The sequence below is a fragment of the Dasypus novemcinctus genome, chromosome 8 (genome assembly GCF_030445035.2).
Source record: "Dasypus novemcinctus isolate mDasNov1 chromosome 8, mDasNov1.1.hap2, whole genome shotgun sequence".
NCBI lineage: Eukaryota > Metazoa > Chordata > Mammalia > Cingulata > Dasypodidae > Dasypus > Dasypus novemcinctus.
This window is the reverse complement of record NC_080680.1, coordinates 80012766-80024972: the sequence shown is the minus strand read 5'-3', so window position 1 is coordinate 80024972 and position 12207 is coordinate 80012766. Positions and strand designations below refer to the sequence as shown.

The window sequence follows — 12207 nt, the reverse complement described above, 5'->3', positions numbered from 1 at the left end:
CTGTTCCCTTTCTTCCTTTCCTACTTTAATTTTTCCAATGAGGCTGCTCATTAGGACAGTCAGGAATCAGGACAAGCAAGGACCCTGTGGCAATGTCAAGAGCTGGAACTATAGAAAGAGGTATGGAGTGAACTGTTGAAACCCTGTTACTATATCTCAAGACCACCAGCCTCACTTGCGGGTTCTGCATAGCATTCTTAGGGCAGAATTTTGCTCCTGCAAACCCTCCCTGCTCTAGCAAGTATTTTGGAAGTTTTACCAGCTTCTAGACTACATGAAAAGTGCCAGGAAAAAAATCATAGTTCTTTTCCTGTGATGATCTTGCTCCTCAAGCCACCTCATGATCATTCTCAGTAAAATGAATAATAAATACTTTTAAGACAGAAATGCTACCTTATGTTAGAACAAGTCATCATCCATGTTCTTAACTGTAGAACAGTGATTAATGCTTACCTATAATGCTTCTCCTTTCTCCCACTGGAGTCTACAACCAAAGCAGCAACCATCTAGACATATAAATATATGCTAGGATATGACACCATCTAACGGGATCAATTGTTCTAAAACATTTGTGGGCACTTCTGGCCAAAGTAAAAGCAGGCTTCACTTGCGCTGCTGCTTTACCAAGGGCTCTGCCCCTAACAACAATATCTGTCAAGTCTAAGGTCCACAAAGACTCAGTCTTCCAGTGGGTCACCAACCCAATGGAGAAGCTGGCCCTCCTGGATGTCTTGCCTATTAGAGGAGCCACCAGAGATGACCAAAATCCAGGGAAGAAGAAGAAGAAAAAATAAGTTTACATCTTTAGGAATGTATGTGACCCAGCCATTAATCCAGGGATGGAGCAGAAGTACCAATCATTCTCTAACTTTAACCACATAATCAATATCTACTGCCCTGGTCTTTAAGTGAGAGGCTTTATTATTATACCTTGTAATTGCACAATCCTTATACCCTTGGCTCCTTATTACTCTACCCTAGTGGTTTTCAATTGGGGTAATTTTTGCCCCCCATGGGACATTTGGCAGGATCTGAAGACAGTTTTGGTTGTCACAGCCAGGGGTTGTGACCAGCACCTAGAGAGTACAAACCAGGAATGCTGCTAAATGTCCGATAATGTACACGACATGTTCCTACAACAAAGAATTATATAGCCCAAAATATCAATAATACCAAGATTGAGAAACAGTGCTCTGCCCCAACCTATCTGCTATTCAACTAACCAGTGTAGCTCAATAACAACAACACTCAAACTGTGTACTGAGCTTCATTATAAAACTATTAAAGGACAAGTTTTAATTTTTTCTTATGGGTAGCAAATACCAAACACACTTCTAGGCCCTAGGGCAGCAGAGGGATAGGCTGGATGTGTTTTCCAAACCAAATCTTTTTTAACTCTGCTCTGTTTTTTTTAGCCAGGAAAAAAAATCAACACTCATGAAAGACAATAAAACATTAACAGATTAGGATGCCAGTCCAAAGCACCCAAATCTGCCCCTTGGGGAGAATGAAACAACCTGCAGAGCTCAGGCCAGTTCCAGATTCAGAGGTCAACTAGTAAATTAAAAAATGCAAACTCAAGAAGGTCTGGTACACTGCAGCTAACTATCTATAAGAAACTCAAGTGTTCTTTATAGTTTCCCTAAAATATCTTGGAATTACACCAACAATCAATTGAAGGTATATAGAAATGAGAGTGAGTGTATTATGGCTACCACCATACCCAGCTATAAAGAAACAAATGAAAAGAACTTATATTCAGCAATATCATAGGGCAGATGCTAAGGAAGCCTTGTGAGTTCCTCAGGGCATCTATCACCTACCTCTCCTGGGTGTCTAGGACATGGTCTTTGTGTATCACCAGATCTGGAGGAGGATGGGATGTGGCATCTTCTTTCATCTCCTTAGACTCACATGCTCTCCCCTTCTCTGTTTCATCTGTTATCTCCACGGCTTTCTCTTGTTCTCCAAAATCCACTTGGCCATCTCTGGAGAAGCTGCTAGAGCTGTGGCAGGAATGAATTGAGTCCCTCTCCCGATGGTCATCATCTTGTTCATGATATTGGTCTAATTCACTCAGCTGGGAGCTTCCTTGACTCACATTACAGGAGGAGCCATACCTACTACTGCAGGTGGGACTGTGAGAATGAGAGGAAGACAAATGAGTAAATAAATAAAAATCAAGGATCAGGGCAAAAGTATGGATAATTCCAGAAAATAATGATTATATCAGGGCAAGGATCATGGATCACAAACAGGAAGCTCCTGGGAAGAGAGGACCAAACTTCACAATCTAGCAGAACTAGTCTCTAATCAGGAGAACAACTATAGGAAAAAGACACAACATACTGGGTTCTCCAAAAACATTTAACCTCAGCCTTGCACTTGACTTGAAGATACTTTATCTTAATGTGGTATATGTGAGCATGATCAAGAATTATTGAAACAGCCTATTGCTTTATCCTTTATTCTTTACTCAGTCTTCTAAAGAGACTTGTCCAGTGGCTGTGATTAACTATGTGTTACATAGTAAAAATTATATTAAAATATAAAAAAATATATAAAATATAAAAAATTATATTTCTATTATTTATTAAATTGATACCCCCATCTCCTCCTCCACCATTGCAAACGTGAATGCCTGCTACTCAGGTTGAGCAAAGGAGAGTGGATCAATTATCTCTCAGCATCTGTATTAGGTAATGGAAGCTATTGGGAGATGGAGGTCAGGACCAAGATATACCACAGAGTGATGGCGTTGCCTAGGTTAATGCTACAAAGATATTCCTTGCAGCAAAGGGTGGATCCCAAAGATGAACTTCCCTATCTGTAACTGAGCTACTCTCAGGGCACAGTGCAGTTCTGCACAAAGGGGAGAGAGTCTGACTTCAGGATATAGATCAGGGTCATATTAATGCATTCTTGTGCCTGAAGAGATACCAGCTCAACCCTCTCTCAATCACCTGAATTATCATGCCTAGAAAGGAAATCCTTTCCCTTGCTATAAGAGATAACAGTAATAGCAGAGAAAGGGGCAGTGAATGGTGGCAAAAGGGTAGCATAGTGAAAAGTAAAGCAATATCCAGAACCTGTTGCTCTCTTGAGTCTTACACTCCTTAGCCCTGTCTAGGGGATTCAGACCTACTGAAGACAGAGGGAATTGGGGATGCTCTACAAAACATATCCCGACCCATATGGATATTTCAATCCCAAGTCAGGAACCTTCATTTTATTTCTGGTGTTCCTGCTGGAAAACCCCCATGCAAAAGAACAAGGAATTTCCTTGCCACGAAGTCAAGCACTTAAACTACAGAGGTTGTGTTTATTCTTGGCCAAATCAAGGGGAATCATTATTGTTTTCCAGTGAGTTTTCCCCATCATTCATCCCAATTATCTGCTATTTTCAGGCTAATTTCCGATTCACTTTTTCACAGTAGCAAAGAAGGTCACTGTCACTGTTCTGAGGACTTCCCAAAACACACATATACAATCTCTAAAGGTCCTGACCAGCACTTTTGGACAGGTTTGGCCAGAGGTCAGGGAAGCATTCTTAAACTGTACTGGATGGTGCTTCTTCTTAGGGGAAACAAGAGTATGCTCTGCAGATGCACCCTGCACAATGCTCCAGACTGAAGGACTACAGCAAAGGACAGTCCTGAACTCATGTAATCAAAGGACTTATCAGACTGCAGTCTAAAGGATAGTAAAAGGCAAAGAAGCTATGCAAATCCATGTGAAATGGGATATGAAATACAGATTATCCCAAGCCATCCTTTACTTTACTTAATATCCTCATTGCCATTGGAGAAAGCATTTTACAACACTTAGAAAAGCAATGCAAAATAGGTCATTCCCCATCTAATACAGATATAAGTGCCTAAGGCTCAAGGAAGCATCCTAACATATCTTGTGATTATATTTAATATATGCCACTCAACTCCTTGCTACCTCTTTCTGCCCTTCTTTCTTCCTTTCACATTATACAAGACAGTAAATCAGAATGAGAAAATCTCAGGGCCTAGCTTTTTTGTTAAGCAAGAGGCTCCTTCCTTGTTCAATAAATGAATTATACTTGACATTAGAGAGAAGGGAGAGGATGAAAAAGACCCACACATTACTTCTTGTTTCTTAACCTCTAATTAACACAAAGCTCAGGTGCTAGGAAAAGACACAGGCAGGATAAAAAGCAGACTATGATTAAACTACCACTAAATACTTTGCATCATAAATGGTCAATTCCTTAAAACCGTTTATGATGCTTTAGTTGAGAACAAGCCTTTTGTTGGTCTTTGGTTCCTTGATGCCATTCAGAACGACTGGCTGATGTACATTCGAAATAGAGTCAGAGATAGTAGGCACTGCTTCCTTTTCAAGTTGTGGCTGGTGAAGTAGCTCAGAAGTAGGGCAGTACTCTTTCTCATGTTTTCCTGAAGGATAGGTGGGGTCAAAGAGTTTGCTGTCTTTGGTATTCAAGTGTTCTGATACTGGGATTTCTTGCTGGTTTTCCACTTCTCCAGGACTTGAAAGGCCATGGGGACAAACACTAAGCCTACCTTCTAGTTGCTCAGAGGTCCCAGAAGGCTGAGCACAGGCCCTAGCTGGCTCAGCATTAGCCTCAGATATTCTAGAAGGTTTCATCGCTTTGTTAGCTTCACTGGAATCCTGACCACTCCTGATAAGAAACATTGGAGGAGAGGATCCAGCAGGCATTTGCTCAGGGACCCCTTTGTTCCTTTCTGGCCATAGAAAGGAAAGATCCAGCTTTTTTCCAAACTGTACTTTTGGATCACTCTCCTTGCCCTCACTTCCTCCCTCAAACAGAGCTGACAACATCTCAAAACTGCATATGAAACCAGTCTTTGCTGCTCTATTGCCAGAGGAGGAAGGTAGGGAAAAGAAAGAGCTCAATGGTTTCCCATAGTCAGAAGCAGTCGATGGGAAGCAGCGTTTTGGCCAGTTGGTCAGGTTTGGGATCTCAAATTGAGGTCTTGTCTGCTCTGTTTCCTGAGGAATTGCAGGTAGTTCTTTCTGGGCATGAAATACCCCATGACTTTCTTCCATACAAAGAACAGTTTCCTCCATGACAGGATGAGAAAGGTACCCTTGGGTTTCCAGTATAGTGCTTTGGCTGACACTTGCCTCATCTAACAGTGTAGTATTAGTTTCTAATGAATTGGGTGCACACAGTTCCATGAAGTCTTGGTTTGTGGAGGCAGGCTGTATAGTTGGTATTGGCTCAAGAGGAAGAAGTAGCTTTATTGGGGAAGGAAGCTCTTTGGCAACCCAGGTAGGATCTGGATGCAATTTTGTTGGCAATGAAATATGTTTTACTTCCAATGATGCCTCTGTATCTCTACCCTGGAGCATCACTACGTCTCTTTCATCACTTAGAGACAATATTCCTTTTCCAGTATCATCCCCTGAGACAGAAAATGCAGCACCAACTATTGCAGAATCTTGGAGTTCTGGAATATTTTCAGGAATATTATCATTTTCCATTTTGATTGTTAGTTTAGGATCATTTGTCAAGGCATCTGTGTCTGATTTTGCACTAACCTCAATCATTCTATAATCACTGAAATTAGATTCTGAACTGAGTGCTGCAGAGGCAACTTCTCTCCACAAACTTTCAGAAGGTATTGACCCCACAGCATTTGTGGAACAACCATTTGGAAACAATGAAGTAGCTGGGATAGATGGTTCTTGTTTGTATGTCTCTGGTTTGGGACTTTTGAAAATCCCAAACAACTCACTTGTGAGGGGCTGAGATGATGCACCAGAAGAAAGAGGGACAGAGAAGTGCTTCTTTGTAGGTTTAGAAGTGGAGAAAAATCCAGAGAAAGTTTTGGAGGGTTCAATTAAGCACCCAGAGAAATATTTCATTTTGGTCACAAACCCAGAAAGAATTTCTGCTGAAGAGCCCATCGCCTTTTTGTCTTCCTCTTTATCTGCATCTTGGCTCTGGAGGTACCCTGCACACTCTGACTCTGCAGGGTAAGAGGCTGACTCTAGGATCTGTGGTAAGACCTCACTGAGGTCCTTTTCAAATGGCAAGTTCAACTGGTCACTAGCAAACTCTTCATCTTGGTGGTGGTTAGTGTAAGTGTCTAAATCATTGAGATTTTTGCTCAAATGTCTATGAAATGAAAAAGATTTGGCCATTGAATCGCTGGGGAAGGCTTTCTGGTCGAAGACTTCTTCTACCCCAAGGGTCTCTGGGCAATTACTGAGTGTTTCAGCCTGTGCTTGAAATCCTAGTGAATGAGGAATAATGTCTTTTTGCAGCTGATTGACATGAAAATCTGCTAAATATGCCCCTGGTCCATCACTGTAACTCAGTTTCCCCTGATGGTCCTTCTCTACTGTGATCTCATCCATGAGAGAGGCAGCCTCAATGGTGTTGCTACTGGAAACACTAGGAGCCATTTGCTGCTCACGAACTATCTCCTGGATTTCACTGTCTCTATTGCCATTGGACCCTCCTCTAGTCATTGTGTCACCCATGTCTACAAAAATGCTTGGCTTCTTACAGGGCTGGGAAGCCACTGGAGCAACCACTGAAAGATTCTGTTTTTCCTTAGGAGTCTGCTTCTTTTCATCCAAGAAGGATAAGCTAAAGAAACTAAAAGTAGAGCTATTCTGAGAAGCATCCTTGTTCCTAGAGCTAGTAGTAGAAAAAAAGGAAGGCAATGTGAATTGCCCTTCTACCTGAGATTTGGCTCTTGGGAGAGCATCAAAAGCTCTGTTCTCAGATTTTTCAGATCCTGTCAGGAAAGAAAATATATTCTTTCTGGTTGGTAACTTTGCTTGTGATGGACATGTTGTGGCAGTTGAAAAACTCCAGTCTTTGTCAGAAAAATCACCTTCTTGTTCATTTGAATTTCTTTTGCTTATAATATCGAAAGACATTTTATTACTTTTTGAAACTCCTGACAGTACAGACACATCACTAGTTTCTATGGAAAACTCTTTAAGACAATTTGCCGAGAAAGACGGGGTTGGCTGCTGCTGGACTGGGTGTCCTCTGATGGGTGTTTCTTTTCCAGTCAAATTATTACTCTGGATCTCCCTAGCTAATGGTTCTTTTAGTACACTGTCATCAATAGTAGTCTGCTTGTTCAGACTTCTAACTCTAACCTTTCCAGTCGCTTCAGGAAAGTTGCCAACATCCTTGCTAGTTAGCTGCACAGAATTAGGAGTGGACCCAATTTCATCTTTATAAGTCACTGAAGAAACAGACATATTATCAGTTGTCTGTATAGGGGATGCATTGATTTTAAAGAAATCCCCAAGTTTACCAAAAAAAGTTGAAATACCAGAATACTCTTTTTTTTGTTGATATGATATCTTTCCATTTTTATCACTGTGTTTTTCCAAGTTTGGTGATTCTTCTTTATTCACCTGGGTTTTAAAGAGGTTCAAAAATTCATATGCCTGGTTTTCATTTGCTTTTACACTTACTAAAGATTCATCTCCCTGACCAAAGAGTTTCAATGCATTTTTAAATAATGTTCTCTCAGGTTCTCTGGAACACTGGGCTTGGGGTAGCTCACAAATCTTGTGTTCATCCCTACTGAACTTTGATGCAAGAGAAACTGAAATAGGGTGACTTGTAATGATGTCATCATCTTCTACAGCTGATTTAGCCTGAGATGTTTGGCTTGCCTGGGAAACAGATTTTAGCAAACTTTGTTTTTTTACATGAACGCTATTATTGCTTTGCTTTATACTTTTAGTAAATTCTGGTTGAACACTGGATACTATCTGTATCTCTGAATCCCTCTTGAGAATACTTTCTTCCTCATTTTGAGAGTTACCTTCTAATTGCTTATTCAAAATAAATGACTTAAAACCATCATTTGTGAGCTCTGTTACTTTTAACTGCTGATCCATTTTCTGCATATCCAAAGATTCTAAGGATTCATTCTTATGAAAATTCAATGTCCTTTCAACCAAAGTACCCAAAGGAGACAATAATGAAGTCACTTTGTTCACTGATGACATCTCATCTGCTTGCTGTAAACACTTAGTCATATTTTCAGGATAAGTCAAAGCAGCAGCTTCTTCAGAAGAAGACTGAAGCCAATGGAAACCGGAAAGGTGAACTGATGAATCCTCAGCTAAAGGCTGGCTCTTATTACCCTCTATATTTTGATCTCTATTTAAAATATAATTACCAATAGTTTGAGGCTGTTTTCTCAGATCCAATATACGTCCCAAATCTCTAGTACCATGTAGCCTGTCTTTAAAAGATCCCAGATCTCCCTTATACTTGCGAGGATTATAGCCTGAAAAATCTAATGGTTGATCCCTTTGGCTATAACTGGACTCTTCAAGTATTTGTGATAAGGTTTCTAAATTTAGATATATTGGTCTTTCCTTTGGCAAAAGTACAGATAAATCAAGAGGTTCATCAACTGGTTCTTCTTCAACATGCCACAACAATTTATCTTCCTTTTCAAAGACTCTAAAGCTAAAGGCAGATAAAATGCTGTCATCCAACACAATACTGGATAGATCGTTTGTCTTTAAATCACAATTCAAATACTCTTGATAAGAACTACCTGGTATAAACAAATATGCATACTGCCCAGTTGAATCAGTGAGGAGAGAAGAGATAAATTGTCCATCATGGTACATATAATATCCATAATTCCCATCCTCTGATGGCCACCACACTCCATTTTCAAGACATGACAACCATTCCTGGTACTCACTGGTAAAATTTGAAAAAACAGAGTTTTCATCTATTTTTAATGATTCTTTGTCAATTAGAGGCCTCACAGTCTTCTCATAACTTGAAGAACAACTTAAATCAATGGGCAATTCTTCTAGTGAATTCTTACTCTTATTAATTGGAAGATAATCAAAATTTCCATATGAGTTAACTGCCCACATCTCACCTTTTAATGAGTAATCTTCATTAAATGCAAATTGGTCAAATGATTCATATGGTAAGTCACACCAAATGACACTGTTTGGATTTGTACTCCACTCTAAGACATCTGCATTTTGATCTTTCTGGCAAAAATTCATTACTGAGTTTTCTGAGTCTGGCTTCAAGAAAACATCACCTGATGGAAATGTATTTTGATTCAACAAATAATAAACTAGCTGAAATTTCCTGGAATTTTTAGAGAAATCTTTCAGGTCAGAATCCCAATCAAAATGCAAAGAACTGTTCATCTGTTCAAAAGCCTGAAAGTGGTTTGGTTTATTAAGAATTTTAGTGTTTTGTATAGGTGAATTTAACTTGTTTGACTTTTCAGGTAATTTTGCCCCAAGAACATGGTGTGGTGTCAGCCTCCTTGCCTCCTCTACGAGGCCTTGCTGAGTACTTGGAGCACAATAAAGTACACTGTTCTCAGAAGAGGGACAATGATTTTCATTTTGCTCGTATCTCCTTGTGAAATGGCAATAATGATTATCAACCCAATCCTCAAATAATGGTATGTTTTCATATTCTGCTTTAGGTAAAGATAAGAAGGTGTGTATAAAGCCAGAAGTTTCTTGTTTTTCAACATGATTCTTCTGGTTCTCAGAAGTCACACATGAAGTAACAGGAACCTCATCCAAGGATAAATTCTTATTTTCATTCAAATCCTTTATGATGCCAAAAGACATGGACTTTGCTTCATCTGATTTACAATCAGCCATACTGCTATTAGATACTAAGTTAAATATTCCAGAGCCTAAGTTTGGGGTACTATTCTTGCGATAAGAGTCGTCATTTTTCCAATTTAATTCTTGTTGACTAGCCACGTTTTCAGAAGAAGAAAGCCTAAAGAGGTCAGAAAGGAGGATTCCTTGGGTTCTTTTCTTGAAGGATTTATCTACAATTTTGTCTTCACTAATTATATCAACCAACATGGATTTTGAAATGATAGGCGTAAACGCTAATGAAGAGTCAGATACTGTTGAAGATGTTACTTGTGTAAGAGTCTTACTTTCTCCTGAAGAATCTGAACTATTGAGTCCTTTGGGCACAATTCCAGGGATGGTCAAAATATCTCTTTTATAAATATCTACTGCTGTGTGGTCACTGAGATTTAATTCCTCTATATTCTCAAATTTCCCACCATCATTGTTAGTATTTGGAACTGAATCAGACTTTATTAAATTGGACTTGGCATCCTCAGGAAAATGTATTTGGTCATTCTTATTAAATTCCTCTATATCCCTAAATTTCCTTAGATGATTATGAATATTTGGAATTGAATTAGATTTTACTAAATTAAATTTGGCATTTTCATGGCAATTGCTTTGGCTATCTTCATCAATGATCACCGCATGAAAATTCTGGTCATTAACAGTGATATTGTTGTCAGTGAAAGGAAATTTAAATAAAGGAAAAATGCTTCCTCTCTCTCGAAAAAATGGAATATGGTGTTTTCCACTGAAGAAAAAGGAATGTCCATCTTTCTTAGGGCCCCTTTCCCAGGTATCTTCCCCCAGCTGGTGAATTTTCATGGGTTCTGACAAAATTTCCTTTGAACAGGTGTCAGGGGAACTGGGTAAAAACTGGCTAAAGGATTTTCTGAGTGGCTCAAGGAAATCATCATCACCAGTAATTTTTTCTTCCTCTAAAGACTGTGAAGAAGGTTCTTTATTTGCAGGTTTACTGCCAGCCACAGAAAGACGTCCTGGAGTATCTTTGGTACTTATCTTTGGTTGATCTGGTAATAGAGACAGATCTGTACTGGGTTTTCCTTCCAACAGACTCTCAAGATCATCTTTCTTACTTGCAGAACTTGCTAAAATTGAAGGTTCACTTTCTATCTGGGAAGACAACAAATCCTCCCTTGTGGGCATTTGGAACCAGCCCGTAGTTGCTCCATCACTCCTATCTAAAGTAGTAGTGATGATGCTACTACTATTATGATTGCCAAGGGTGTCTTCTCTTTGATTTGGCTCTGAACCACACTCAGCAAAGCTTTCTGTTCTCAATGGCTTGCTCTGGTCATCTTCTTTTTTTGTTCCCTCCTTTTCAGAAAATATCTTTAATGGATTCAGCATGCTAAAAACAGACTTTATAACTGAACTCTGACTTTGTCGAGCTGAGTCCCTTCTAAGTGCTTCTTTTGCATCCTGAAAGCTTAAACTTCCAGTTTTATTGCCAGTGCATTCATTTTCAGAGATTATGCCATGTTTGCCAATATCCTTACTATCAACTGTTTGAAAGGATAATAAAGATGGCATTGAAATGTCCTTTTCCAATACTGATTTGTCTTTGGGTCTAGATCCTGAATTAAACGTTTCCATTTCATTAAGAGTTTCTGTTTTCTTTGGAACTAAATAAGCCAGGTTTTCCACAGAGGTTGTTAGATGCTTTCTGCTCAAACCAACCTTTCCTGTGAGTGAAGTAAACAAGGAACCAACAGCACATTTCACCCCATGCAGCCCAGGAACAGAGGTGGCCTTGTCCCTGTCATTCTTGACAATGGTTAAAGGTGTTATTTGATCCCCAGGCATTTTCTGTTCTGTATTATCAACAGTACTATTTTGTTTATATGTTTTTTCAGTTTTTGAAAGGGGGCCAAGCCTATTAAACTCTTCTTCTTTCTCTGCTAAATACTCTGACACTGTTTCTACCAAACATTGTAGCCCTTCCACAGTATCAATATAGTCCTCCTTGGGCTCCTCAATAGAGGAAGGGAAATAAGACTTATTTCCAAGTATGTTTGTGTCACAATTCACCCTTTGTAATGGGAATGCTGGATTTGTTACATAACATTCTTCAGAAAAGGCTCCAATATGGTAGCTGTTGGATGGATGCCATGTTGGTGACAGTAAACCTTCCTGCTTTTCAGAAACAGGGGAAACTAAAAGTTCATCAGAAGTACTGCTAGTAGAATCATCAAGAATATCTAATGGAGTAAAATTAATGACATGCTGGTTTGAGCTGGATGACTTTACATAGCTCTTAAAACAACTAGAGAGATCATAATCATGACTTTCTGACTTAGTGTTCCACATGCGACTCTTAACAACAAATCCATTTTTGTAGGGATGCAAAACTGAGTTATTTTGTTTCTTCTTTTTATTGTGGCAAAGGTTACAGTTCTCAGTATTTGTATATGTACTTTTCAAGTTAGTTTTATATCTATCATCATATTGCCTTCTTTCACTGTCTTCAAAACGACTATATAAGGGTTTCTTTTTCCTTCTTCTATCTATTGTATCATATTTCTGGGGATATCTGGAGAA

General features: G+C 39.2%; 1 protein-coding gene across 5 annotated transcripts in view; it reads right to left on the bottom strand.

Moving 5' to 3' along the window:
* The window catches only part of UNC13B (unc-13 homolog B), a 293983-nt gene that overhangs the window by 107215 nt on the left and 174561 nt on the right, over window positions 1-12207 (bottom strand). For 4 of the 5 annotated variants that reach the window (XM_058302038.1, XM_058302039.1, XM_058302040.2 and 1 more), the window contains exon 9: window positions 1824-2138. In XM_058302038.1, the coding sequence (XP_058158021.1) occupies window positions 1824-2138 (315 nt within the window). Of the gene's footprint in view, window positions 1-1823; window positions 2139-4276; window positions 12200-12207 lie in introns of all 5 variants that reach the window. The other variant, XM_058302037.1, reaches the window with a different exon arrangement.